General features: G+C 39.3%; 2 protein-coding genes across 2 annotated transcripts; one reads left to right on the top strand and one right to left on the bottom strand.

Annotated features, from left to right (window-relative positions):
• The first annotated feature begins 2765 nt into the window (after nt 1-2765).
• dnase1 (deoxyribonuclease I) lies at nt 2766-8441 on the top strand. The gene is made up of 9 exons (XM_028024143.1): nt 2766-2934; nt 3962-4120; nt 4736-4824; nt 4943-5023; nt 5753-5868; nt 6974-7086; nt 7169-7323; nt 7405-7498; nt 8251-8441. The coding sequence occupies exons 2-9, from the start codon at nt 3983-3985 to the stop codon at nt 8314-8316; spliced, it is 852 nt and encodes a 283-aa protein (XP_027879944.1). The 5' UTR covers nt 2766-2934; nt 3962-3982; the 3' UTR covers nt 8317-8441.
• Nucleotides 8442-9476: 1035 nt separating this feature from the next.
• eci1 (enoyl-CoA delta isomerase 1) lies at nt 9477-13924 on the bottom strand. The gene is made up of 7 exons (XM_028024142.1): nt 13799-13924; nt 13209-13319; nt 12732-12859; nt 12512-12658; nt 11493-11614; nt 11235-11413; nt 9477-10124 (listed from the first exon to the last, which is right to left on the bottom strand). Exons 1-7 carry the CDS (start codon nt 13839-13841, stop codon nt 9958-9960), a joined length of 897 nt encoding a protein of 298 aa, XP_027879943.1. The 5' UTR covers nt 13842-13924; the 3' UTR covers nt 9477-9957.
• Between the last annotated feature and the right edge of the window lie 231 nt (nt 13925-14155).

Genomic DNA, 14155 nt, shown 5'->3' with positions numbered 1-14155 from the left:
GGTTCTGCTGGATTTTTCTTCCTGTTGCTAAACGGCTGCGACATGCTCATGCAGCAACCTGCAGCTATCAGGCTTGGAATCCTTAAAATTCATTGCTACCAACACTGATAGATGCAGAAAATTACAATATTACATCAGATTTAATTACATATGTTTATTCATCTGAACAAACAAATAAATAGAAAATACGTACATTGACACCAGGGAAAAACGTTCTATGGGATATAGGATGAAGTAAAAACTGTATATGTCTGTACAGGGCCATTTTCTTGACGAACAACTTTCACCATGTTGGGTTCAGGTATTTTACAGGCACTGGGGCATCAATCCAAGCAGATTTGTTTTGAGATTGAAATTTTCACAGGTGGCATCAAGGTGTTGAAGCTCATCATTTATTTCCTGCTGATGTATCTCAAAAACCGGGATCATTAAAGGATCTCGGAGGACATGTCTGTCCATGGTGGTGGACAGACAAAAAAAAACGAACGAACAAACAGAACTACGCACAAATGACATAGCAGCGGCCGAGACACAGACAGAAGAACAAGACAGAAGTTAAGGACACAAGAATGGCAAATATGACAGATGTGGCTCTTAAAAGTGCCTTTGTGGGAGTTGTAGAAAAGTGGAAATAAATTTGTGCAATGGTCTGATAAGTAAAGAAGAACCTGTTGAGAAAAAAAAGAAGCATTCAGATTTCAGTAGCTCTTTATCTCTCTTCATCTGTCTTGTCACATTAGTAGAGAACATAGACAAGTGGACTTTGGCTGTGCTGATGCAAGTTTGACTTGACTTTAAGCCTCGAACGATACATACAAACTATACAGTAAAATCACAGTGATAGCATTACAACCAGTCATTCAGATGGAAAACAGTCAAAACCTTGATTTAAGTCCAAGTCAACAAGTTAGCTGTAGAGACTCGTCTGCTCTATTCAGGTTATTACTATGTAGTTCTGGGCTTATCGCTCAACAAATAATAATAATATAAAATGCTAATTAATAACTTAAAAATCATACAATGTTAGTTTCTTTTTTTTTATATAGTTTCTACCAGATGAAGTTTACATACAATGAAAATTACAGACCTCTCCATGCTCCGTAAGAGGGAAAAACCTCAAATATCGGCGGCGTATCAAATACTGAGAATGAAATAACTCTGCAAATACAACAACAGCCAAATGGGAGGAGTGTTGATTTTGGCAAGAAAGTCAAGAAGCTGTGGATGGGAAGGTAGCAGAAATGTTCCATCACTCATAACCCCAAATAAACTTTATCACAAACGGCCGCCAGCTGCTGCCTTCCCAATTCCCACTTTTAACCAACAACATATGGACATAGTTAGGCAACAAACGTTGAAATCCCAATCTCCAGTTCAGTGACTGGAGGATGATGGGAAGTTCTTTTTGTACAAACGCTCGTTTGATTTAAAAACCAAAAGTGTCTTAATAATTGAACGGTTGCCTTAATGATCTAGTGGGTTTATTTCTTGCTGTGTTACATTCAAGGCCTTAAATGTAACATAGCAACTGTGACACAAACACTGTTTCAATGGGCTAAAACATTTCCATCCACATACTGGAACAAGGTGGTGGCAGCATTATACTGTTGGATATCTATTGTTCAGCATAGACAGAAATAGCAGGTTTATTATTAATATCCATTTCCAACAAAAATTAAAAGAACAAGTGACTACTGCACATGTTCAAATAACAAATTACACATTGTTTATTGTTGAGAAGCTAAAAAAAAAAAGATATTTTTTAAAATTGTATTTTAGTTTTAATATTTTGGCCGACAAGCTCTTTTAAGTTAAATATTTTGGCCCACGTAACAAGAAAGTTTGAACGCCACTGGTTTAGATCAAAACAAATTTATGTGTTACAATGGCCCAGTCAAAGTACCATAGTAAAGGGGGCAGAACACAAAAGTCCAATATGACTGTCACATTTTTATGTGCAAAGAATTTCTGAAACTATAAATCTGATACCGATAAGCATTAATTTTGTTGGTCTATAACAAAAGTCAGTGAGCTTTACAACAGATTAGAGCCGTAAATGATACATGGGAAAAATGAGCTAATTTAGCCTCGATTATTAAAAATGTCTGATTTTAAAATGAAAGAAAAGCATGTTTACTTTTGATGTAACATTTTAAAATAAAGAAGATTATCAAACTTTTTTACACAAATGGAATTAACACAATTTTTCAATGGAACATTGTTTTCTAAAAAAAGAAGTCTATTTTGTTTTACTTTTTTCAAAACAATATTTCTTACACTAGTAGTATTATTTGTAAAAAATTATCTGCATATATCACAACAGCTAGCTTGTTCTATTGCCTATACATCTTAATAATAATAATTATTATTATACGTTTTATTTGTATAGCACTTTTCTAAACACTGAAGACATTTTGCAGGAATCAAGTCACAAACAGAAGACTAAGTGCATCAAACCAAATCAGAAAAGGAGCATACTTAAATACATAGGACGTTTTTCTTTTGTTTTTTCTTAATTCTTTGCCTTTTTTTTTTTTTTTTATCAAAGTTATTAAGATCCACAGTGGATGATGTGGATCATGTGGCTCCATGGCCCCATGTGGCCCTGGAGCTGCAGGTTGCACACCTGACAACTTCATGAAAATTGAGGTTTGTTGATGTGATCAAATAGGGGGACATCAGTGTTACTGTTGCAGTCTAAAATGGCCCTCGAACAATAATAATTAAAGAAAACCTGAGCCACCTTCACAGTGCAGCTCCTTCCATCTCTCCTCCCAGCATGCCGTCGTCACATGGAGCAGCAGGTAAACAAAACCCCCTAAAACGGCTTGTTATCACTGTTCCTATAAAAGCTCTGGGGACCTGAACAAGCCAGGCTTTGTGTTCACGGCTGACTTTCTTCTTCTTCTTCTTCTTCTTCTTCTCCCTGAACAGGTACGCACTTCTTCACTTTATATACAATTCGACGGCTGTTTGCTCTCCGTGAAAACCTTTGTGGCTTTTTTCCGACAGGAGTGTGTAACCAGGGTAACAGGATAACGCATTACATCACAGGCATAATATTTTACCTGACTTTTATAAAAAAAAAAAAAACATGAGGTGAAAAATAAAAGCTAGAATATGACATTAAAGGTTCCGGTGTCGCAGTCAGACCCGAACAGGCTGCGCGCGCCGCTGTGGGTGATGGCGCAGGTGTTGTGACTGTTTCTCGTTCCCACGCCGAGGCCGGGGTTCCGCCGCCACGGGGCTTTTACAGCTGAGGCATTTTATGCCCTGGTAAAAATGTCCCAAAAAGCCTCAGAATTGGCACAACTTTTGCTGTTGTAGGAATAAGAACGCAGGAAACCAGTTTTGTGTTGATTTGATGTATTTTTCCCGAAATAGCTTAGACCAAAAGTTTGGACACACCTTTTAATTCATTGAGTTTCCTTTATTTTCATGACTATTGACATTGTAGATTCACACTGAAGGCATCAAAACTATGAATAACACATGTGGAAATATGCACTAAATAAAAAAGTGTAAAACAACTGAAAATAGCCCTTATATTCTAGTTTCTTCAAAGTAGCAACCTTTTGCTGTGATTACTGCTTTGCACACACTCTGCATTTTCTTGATGAGCTTCAAGAGGTCGTCACCTGAAATGGTTTTCACTTCATAGGTCAACCTGCCCTGTCAGGTTAATAAGTGGGATTTCTAGCCTTATAAATAGTCATGAAAATAAAGAAAACCCATTGAAATAGAAGGTGTGTCCAAACTTTTGGTATGTACTGTATATTACTTTTAGTAGTATTTCTAGTGCAATTTACACAAAGTTGACATTTTTTCAATAATCATTACTGTTCATGGACCGAAAGCCATTTAATAATTGTGGGATTTGCTGAAAAGTCGAGTACATAGCGACCTCTGGTTGATCTCAGTTCCACATGCTGCTGTTAAATGAGAGCTTTTCCACATTTAGGTTGAACGTCTGTGGCCCGGGATGCGCGTGCTGTGCTCTGTGGGGCTCTTTGTAGGCCTGCTGCATCTGTCCTCCAGTCTCCTGCTGGGAGCCTTTAACATCAAGACATTTGGGGACACAAAGGCCTCCAACGTCACGCTGATGGACATCATCAGCACGGTCTGCTTTTCATGTGTTTTAAATCTTTTATACTGTTGTTTCTGCATGAATGAAACAGTTGAAGTAAGACTATAATCCTGCAGCAATCAGACATGAAAATGTTTCCAAAGTCAGAGTGAATTTTGCTTCTCTTGGGATTATTTCAAATCAAATATTTTTGTAAAGCAGTTCATATTTGTGAAGTGCGCACTGAAATGTCTGCACGTTCTCCTTTGCAAAAATAATTAAAATTAATCTAGATTGTAGTTGTACGTCTAAATATAAAACACACGAAAATGCAAAAATATTCCTGAATCTTAACCATTTCATTGTACCTCAGAAAAGCACAAAACCTTACGAAGTTTTCAGTGGTTCTTGGTGCAGCGCCCCCACAGGCGAGGTAGGGAACAGGTTTTTCAAAGGGTTTGGTTCGTTTGACACAGTTCAGTATGAAAACGAACCGCAGCAGCTAATACTGTAACAAATGTTACGTCTTTGGCCCCCAATCAAACCGAGTCTGCCAGATTAAAATGTGTAAACGCACCTTCAGACTTCACAAGATGACTTAACTAAATTAGATCTACAAAACCAGCAGAATGAAAATAATTTGAGTGTCGCTGCGTGTTTCCGCTTCAGGTCGTTCATCGATATGACGTCATTTTGATCCAGGAGGTCAGAGACAACGACCTGACGGCAACCCAAAAACTCATGGAACACGTCAACAAGTTAGACTCATTCGTACCCGGCTCACTCTGCACAACATGTCGGACTTTTTCTAGCACTCTGTGTAAGAGAGGAGCCACATGTCGTGGTTCTGATGTTCATCTGTGTGTGTTTCCACAGAGGTTCTTCTCAGTTCAGCTACATTGTGAGCGAGCCCATGGGCCGGACCACCTACACCGAGAGATACCTCTTCCTGTACAGGTACAACGGGCAAATACACACTGCTTATATGCTTCAAAGTGAAAGATGTAGGTCTACTGTTAAAGATCATTTTGTTCGCGTTACAAAGCTTTGTGTAGAGGAAGGTTGAAATGTTGCCAGCTTAATGAAGGATGACCGAAGTTTTTGCACCTCAAGTTGAAAATACTTTGGGGCCCATTTTATTCTTTCCCAATAAAAAACACTTTGTTTTATTATTGTGAATTCCAAACGTTTCACCTGCTCAGCAATAAATTACATACACAATATTTTAATGCAACAAAGTAGAAAAGAACAATGTATTGTAGGATTGAAAAAGGGTCTCAGATGTAGTTTTTCTACCATTTTGGATTAAATATTCTACAGTTTGTTGGGTAAAATGTTTTTAATCTATTGTGGCCCTACTTCCTTTTATGTTAAATTAAGGGGCAAAACAACACGGCTGGTAAAAATACTTTGTGTAGTCGCCAACTCTTTACATATTAGAAGAAATGTTCTTTGTTATTGTAGATCTCAACTTAAAAAGTGAGACAATTTTAGGCAAGCCAACTAGAGTGTCAAAATTTGTACAGGAACACAACCATAACTTATATATACAGTTTATTAGCAAAAAAAAAAAGTTGATTTGGTGGTTCGTTATATTTTATTGTCTTGACTAAAGAAACTTTGTGTTGCAAAGTACTTCGTCGCTCAGAAAAACTAACATAATGCATGTGAACCCTCTCTCTGCAGGCAGGCGAGTGTTTCTGTGGTTAAAAACTACACCTATGATGACGGCTGTGAGTCCTGTGGAACAGACACTTTCATGAGAGAACCTTTTGTCGTCATGTTCTCATCTAAATCCACCGGTATGCTTCACAGAGGTTGTCGGAAGTTTTCTGCTTTTTCCCAATGATTGCTTTGCAAAAGTGTTAAACCATCACTAGTTTCGATTAGTTTTCTCTCTAAGGAACCAGACTTTTATGTTCTCCTTTACAGTGATCACGATGACTTTGAAAGTCATTTTTATCATTATTCTGGTTTCTTTTGTCATATTGAATCCAGTGTTAACATCAAATTGTTCTTGTTTTATCTCGTATTGCGGTCTCAAGAGACGGGGTCCATTGGACCCCATAAGCTTTTTGCACTGTGTGTGGGTCCGGCGGAGTTATAAATACATCGCAAATAAAATCTTAAGGCATTTTCTTCACATATTCGATGGAAAATCAAATGTTAATTGCAGTAAAAAAGCTCTTTGTTTTTGCACATTTTTGGAAACTGCAGCAAAATGTACCACCTCAAATCAGTTTTTCATAATTCTTCATGCTACAATTAACAACATCAATATATTTAATTTGGATTTCGGAGAAAGCAAGACATTGGAATTGTTTTACACAAATGTCAAGGAAATGGAAATATCAGACCTCTGGGAAACTCCAGGCACGACCTTGTTTTTCTGTGCTCAAAATGTTCAGAATATAAATCCCTTTTTCAGAGACGTCATGGAGAGAAAAAGGACTGTGAGGACGTGGTCACAGAAAACTGAAGAAATCCTGTGAGGTTGTTTTGAGGCCACTGATTGGATTTCTCTTTGCCAGCCACACAGAGAAGACATCAATGCCATGACTGAATGTGGGACTGACCCACAACAAAAACCCCAAAAAACTACATATACGACACTAAATTTCAGGACAAACTTTATTACTTGTGATTAACATATTTATGACCGACTTGCATTCTTATGAATTTAAGACTTTTTAAGGCCTTACTTATAGAAACATGAATGTGAGATTTCTTTTAAGGATGTGTGGACTCCCCTGGTCTTTCATAAAGGTTAGATTTGGGAAGTGCTCAACTATTAGTCAATATTACTCTGTAGCAGATCGTCCAGAGTTGCTACGGGCCTCTTGACAGCCTGTCCGATTATTGCTGACCACTCTCAGGCCTTTAACAGCTGCTCTGATTGTTTCGCAGCCTTGCCCACCTTCACTCTGATCCCCCAGCATACCTCTCCGGACTCGGCTGTGGCGGAGACGGATGCCCTGTACGATGTGGTGACTGACGTCCGCACCCGTTGGAACACCAATGTGAATAAACTGAAAGTAAAAGCATGTGGTGAGAATGCTTAAAATCACAAAGCGACGTTCACCCTTCGCCCTCTCCGTGCAGAACATTGTGCTGCTGGGGGACTTCAACGCAGGCTGTAGCTATGTGAGTGGCTCCAACTGGGAACAGATCCGCCTGTTCACAGACAAGAGCTTCCACTGGTTGATCCCCAATACGGCTGACACCACCGTCTCTAACACCAACTGTCCTTATGACAGGTACGTCCACACTCACCCACACACACACACACGCCTACATAGACTCCACAATCTTCCCACTCATCCTTCTGTTTCTTGCAGAATCGTGGTCACAGCAGACATGTTGAAGGGAGTGGTGCAAGGCAGCGCTCAGGTTTATGACTTCATGGCCGACCTGAAGCTCAGTCAGGACCTGGTAAAAGCCAGTCCACTTTAATAATACAGTGATTTTCTTGGCCTTAGGTTTTAGGCTGGTCAGTGTCATGGTGACCAGGGGGGGTTGATGTGAGCAGATGAAAGTTTTCCATCAGCCCTATAACTCTACACATCACATTCTGATCTAATACCTAAATTACTGTAGTTTAGTTTATAACTTTCATAAAGAAGTAACTAAAAAGCAAACTGCAGATAATTTGTCGATGCAGTTGTCAAGCTGTACCCAGTGCCATCATGTAGTATCTCTGAAAAGTCTCCACACTTTTGTCAAATGCCAGGTTTTTGCGATGTAAAACAAAGACACCATGATAAATTATAAAATCGTTCCACAAATGTGGCTTTTATTCTGCAAAGACTAAATGCCGTATCGTTTGCCAAAAAGAAACATGAGGCTGTCACTGTACAAACGAGTAATTAGAAAAACTGGAGTTTCTTTCTGTCACTGAAAATACAAGTCAGAAATCTGTCAAAAGACAACAACTTAGTAGTCTGCTTCCACACCTGCAGAAAGAGAGAGAAAAAAACCGAGAAATGAGAAACCATAGCGACAACATATACATTTATATCACATTAAAATGAGTTGATGAAACGATTCATCATGGTGTCAAAATGACTCAACCCTGGCATTTTACAGTGTGAGTTACTGCATTTGGATGGTTCGAGTTGAGTGTTAGGCTGCACGTTTTAACGTGGAAGCCAGGCCGACGTTTGCTCCGTCTCTTTCTCCTCCAGGCGCTGGCCGTCAGCGACCATTTCCCGGTGGAGGTGAAGCTGACCACTTCTCTCTTCTCTGCCTGAATCGTGACTCCCACAACCGAGGACAATCTCACCAATCACTTCATGAAATACTATAAATAAATCAAAATAACTCTTCACAAACTCAAGACTTTCCTGTTTCTGAAACCAAAGAAGAAACAAGAAAATTTTTTTTATTGTGGTCGTATTCCTGTGTTTTCTGTTCCGGAAAGTAATACTCAGTAATGGGAAATCAGGACTGAAATTATCTCGTACATTTTGGGATCTGTTAGGTATTATCCACTAGCAATACAAGCTAGAGGGTACCTATAGGAATACCTGCGGGTACTTACACTGTACCTATAGGAATTACTTGTCAAGTAATACTACTAATACTATTGAGAATTTGACATTTAAGAAGAATTAAAACTGGCACTAACTTTCCATGACCTGATTATTAAAAGATTAATAAAATAAACCACAATAACTCAAATTTTCATTTTTTTCCTGCTCATTCTGTTGTTTTAAATCTCAAAACTATTTCCAAATCACTTTTTTAGCTCAATTAGCAACATTTAATCTGGACTGCTCACTGGGATGTGTTTTTTTTGTTTTTTTTTAAGACTTATCACAGTAAAAACCTTTACTTACTGATCAGCTTCTCTGACTTGTTCTCTTTCAAAAGGTAAAGAACTTTCTTTTTAACATTTCTTGTGCAAAATTTGCAACAATGTTGTATATATTTCAGCTTGTCAGAAGAGATGAAATGTGCATAACATTTTATATTCACAGTAAACCCAAGGGTTACACAGGCTCTGTCTATTTCCTGGCCTTTTTCAGCCGGCTTACATTGGAGAAATAGGGCCAGACTAATAGGTTTTGTCTTAGAGAATAAAGGTGTAACTTTATGAGAACTCTACAAAACTCTTTGTTAAAATGAAGAGCACTGTGACGTTATAGTTGGTGTCATTTTTACAAATAAGGAAATACTTAATACCATAACCCAGATCTCTGCCATGCTACAATGAGGGCGGATGAACGGTCTTAATGTAACAGTAAGTTGTTTCTCCGCCATTAGCACATTTTAGCTGAGCCTGACTGGCAGTGCTAAAGCCCTCCTCCTGGCTCTGATTGGTTGTTTTAACAAATATGTAAAGAAAAACATTGTTTATAAAAGTTACATACAGCAGCTTTGGATGTGTAAATAAAACACTTTCATCCACTCACTGTACAAATCCAAAGCTTTATTGAGACATTTCACATTGTTAAACGGACAGAAAGTGTGCAGAAAAGAAGAAGAAGAAATCTTGTGAGGCGACCTCGGCTTTGCTTCAGGTAATCTACATGGATCAATGGCTACCACAGCTGTTGTAAAGTACAGGAAAGACAGGCACTTATAGGTCAAAGGCTCGTCTGTCCCAAAGTATCAGAAACTGGCAGACTGCTCCATCATTGTTCACTCACTGTATTTTACCATTTAGGCTCAACTTTAGGGTACTAATATGATTTTATTTTTAAGTCAAGATGATAGAAAATCAGAGCAAAAACCAATGATGGTGCGTTTTACCTAAAATAAACCCTTCAGACCTTTGCTGTATTTAATTCTTGGGTCGTTCCCATGGGAACACACAAAGATGAGCTATAAAGTTCTGCGTTCAGTTCCTCTGATGTGTGTGTGTGTGTGTGTGTGTGTGACTGTGATCCCTAGGCCTTCTTCTGTTTCAGCATCTCCATGTACATGCGCAGTGACTTCTGGATGGACTCTTTTGTGATGAAGCTGACAAAGTTCTGGATGTCGGCCTCTCTGTTGGAACACAGTTTGTCAATCGTTGGCTTCCTCATCATGGACTTGGTGATCTGTCGGGCGTGTTCTGCAGAGAAACAGAAGAGCCGTTGACTCAAAACAGTTACAATTTAATTAAAAACTGTAATTGTTGTCGTAGAGTGATGTCATCTGTATGACATGCCAGTTTTTAAAATTACATAAGGCTCTGAAGGTCATTTTTAGGTAAAAAAACAGAACAATGGAAGCCTTGCAAACGGGTCTCGACCTTGAATTTCAGTTTATTATTGAGCAGATGAAATTTAAAAAGGCAAAAAAAGTTTGTCTAAAATTTTTTATAGAAAGTATTGCATTTACAATTTACATTTTTTATGATTTTGGCAAAAAATTTGGATACCACTGGTTTAAATAGACACCTGCCATAATGTGCTGCAAGCAACACAAGTGGGCGGCAGGCTCCAAGCCTGCTGCATGACTGACCAGTGTGTTTGGAGTTGCTGTCGGGTTGCATGTTTATCACTCAGTTGTTAAAATTTCCATTGGACTTCTGTCAGGGTTTCTGCTGGTTTCACCAACTCAAATTTAGATCTTTTAAAGACCTTTTTTTAAGACCATTACAAATGAAATTTAAGATTTGTATCGCAACAGAAATGTACAAAAAATATGTTACTGTTCATATTAATTCTTTTAATGCTACGTAGCATCGTATGGGTTGGCAACAAAAATGAGCCAATGGCGAAGACGAATGTTGTCAAGCCAACAGTGACCAAAATTTGCACTTACCCATCATACCTATGATGGACACTGAAAAGTAGCTGGCTAGCTTTTCTAGTATGCTAGTAGCTAGTGACCGCTTCGAGTCACCGACTGCAGTGAAGACGTCTGCGTGCGACTCAAACTTTTGCCTGACAGAAAATTTCTGAAAAACAGTCCTGCCATGACAAAATTGAAGAACTGTGATTAACATATTTATGGTCAACTTCATTTTTTTAAAATGAATTCAAGACATTTTAAGGCCTTAATTTTAGATACATGAGTTTTAGGCTTCCTAAGCATGCGCAGACGTCTTGTGTGTACATTAGTCCCGTCTATTCAGGGCCGAAATGTGTTGCCTGTACCTTTAATTTGCAGTTCCTGTATGAATCACCTCTGAATCCATATCAAGTCAAAGCACCACTAGTGCTTCAGTGGTGATTACCTGGAATGGCCAACCACTTGGTCATGGTCTGAGTGGCAGCAGAGAGGACCTGGTCTTCAGGCACCAGCTGGTCCACCAGTCCTATTTTCAGGGCCTCAGCAGGCTTGTAGAGCAGCCCTAGCTCCAGAGACATCTCTGTGTTCCGGTGGCCCACCGTGTTCACCATGGTTTCTTTAAACCTGAGATGACAGAATGGGATCGCTTAGATCAGACGCACTGGTACCTATTGTCAGCGCACTAAGAGAGAAAACTCCTCACCAAAAAGGTGCCACTATGCCCAACATGGTCTCGTTCAGCCCGATGCTGTAACGAGGGTTGTCCGCCATGATCCTGTAGTCGCACGTCATCGACATCAGACAGCCGCCTGCAGGACTGGAGCCCTGAAGAGAAACAGAATGGAAGGTTTAGTGTCAGCCGTCCCAGTTTCTGTCAACATTATAGGGATCAACTCCATGAGTCAGGATGAGAAAAAAGCGTCCCTGTACACAGGAAACTGCGGTTGGTTGGAGGCAGCAAAAGGGAAGAGAAAAGGATTCAACTAAAAGTATTAGAATGGCCCAGTCAAAACCCAGGCTCAAACAGGATGTCTGCAGGTTTCAGAAAGTCAAGTTTAAGACTTTTAAAGACCTTTTTTAATGCTACTTTCAATCAAATTTAAGACAGAAAAAACATGAATATAACTTTAAGTGCCTAGCTTAAACTTGTTGGGGGTTTTTTTGCACATAATGTGAGCAGAGAAGAAAACAAGCATCATCCAGCCAACCGGTGATACATTTGAATTTACCAACAATAGATGCTGAAAAGATAGCTAGGCAGCTAGCAAAGGTACATTAGCAGCTAGCTAACAATAGCCTCAAGGGGCTTGAGGTACACAACCCAATGAAGATGTCTGAGCACGACACAAACTTTTGCCAGAAAACTCCAGCGAGTGAAAAGAAAGAAAGGAAAAAAAAAATCTACACAAACTTGATTATATAGTTCCCTTATGACAAAGTTTAAGACTTGTGATTTATGTATTATCAATAGGAGGGATGTGAATCTTTAACCAACTCACAATTTGGTACCAAATTTTTGTGGTTGTGACTGGATTCAAAATCAATTTTTGAGTCAAAACAATTATTTATAATGATTTCTGTTTTGATCTATCAGTGTGTGTACAGGATCCTGACGATCTACTCTGGTCTGCTTTTCAAGGCGGACTAGAATGACAAATGGAGATGACGCGTCACGTTTATTCAAATTTAAACATGAATCCATGCTTTGTTTTTTTTACGTACGTTGATGGCTGCTATGGTGACCATGTTGGAGCCGTAAAGCTTCAGCCACATCTCCTGCACGGCCTTCCAGAACTCTCCGCAGCGCTCCGGGCTCTTCCCGTACATCTCCAGGATATCCAGGCCGGCGGAGAACACCTTGGGCTGGTTCTGGATTCAACAGAGCCACAGGTTCACAGAACTATTTACCACCGCCACACTGATCTACACAAGCAGACGGTACCGAGGTGATGATGAGGCCTCTGCAGCCTTTGTCCATCTCCAGCTTCTCCAGGGTGATGCAGATCTCTGTGAGGAAGTCTAGACTGAGGCTGTTGACCGGAGGACTCTGCATGTGCATCACGGCCACGCCTGAACACAGAGAAGAAGAGATGCTGGACTTCAGCATGAACACTCCAAACATGGAGGCCGTGTCTCAATGCAATCCCACATTCACGTTTATTAGATTTTGTCCAGGATTAATCCTTATTAATCAATGGGATTAATAAGGGTGGGCCTTATTTATCCCATTGAGAATATGTGGCAAGACTAAAAGATGTTACTATAAAAATAAAATGTTATTTCACCACCCCAGTCTGCTGAACAGAACCCAATATATATATATTTTTTTTTAAATTGGGTAAACAACAGTCTTCTGTCTTCTTCTGTCCAAACCTCGCATCGGAGGAAAATGGATGGCAATAAAAAAAACAAGTCGCACCTGTAGTCTGGTCATGATCCACGATGAGCTTGGCTGAGCTGGAGTTGTTCCTTTGACTGATGGAGCTGGAGGACGGACACAGCCTGCCATGACTGCTGCAGGAGAGGAGACCTTCAGCAAAAACACAAAAACAGGCCGTCTCACCGTGTCTGAAGACACAGGACAAGTCCAATCTGTGCTACGTTTACTGTTCAGCTTAAAGAAACAGCATATTGCGAGAGGGAAAGTTCTTCAATATGTCAGTGAATTAAGCCACAAATTTACTCTAAAAATATAGGAAATACATGCATGTTATTGTACATTTGGAAGCTATTTCGTTTAGCATGAAACGTAGGACTATTCATACGAAAATGCCAATGAAAACGCATAAAAGAAACAACATTTTGACTATTTTTGTCGCGTGAATATCTAAATAATAAAAGCTCACAACACAGAATGTGACCTTTGCTCCACTTTCTGTCTACGTCAAACAGCAAAGCAAGCAGCTGCTAACAGACAGGTCACAACGGACAGGTGGTCAAGGGGTAAATAACAACGAATATGGTGACACTTATATCATAACTGCACACAAACGGTGATAAAAGCCAAACCTGCTAAGCCACTCTTGCCTCTCAGAGCAGCTCTCAAGGCCATTTTGAGTAGCAAGAAGATCTTCTTCTACAGCACGCACAGGAGAAGCGAGTTTGTTTTGTTGAAACAGCGCCCTCTTCTGCCCGCTCTGAATAATGCTTTAAAACGACACAGGACACAGGATTATTTTCTTAGGATTTATTTTTAAATAATAATAATAATAATATTTAATAATAAAAGTTCTGTAATATAAATGGTGAAAATTTAACATACAAATTCAAATGTATCTCATAAAAGTGAGTATGCACGGCACATTTTAGTAAATACATTATCAAATCTTTTAGTAATTTTAGTAAATACATTAGTTAAAATTTGTT

This window comes from Xiphophorus couchianus, chromosome 7 (assembly GCF_001444195.1).
Source record: "Xiphophorus couchianus chromosome 7, X_couchianus-1.0, whole genome shotgun sequence".
Lineage (NCBI taxonomy): Eukaryota > Metazoa > Chordata > Actinopteri > Cyprinodontiformes > Poeciliidae > Xiphophorus > Xiphophorus couchianus.
Note: the sequence above shows the minus strand (reverse complement) of the source record. Positions and strands in the feature narration are given on the sequence as shown.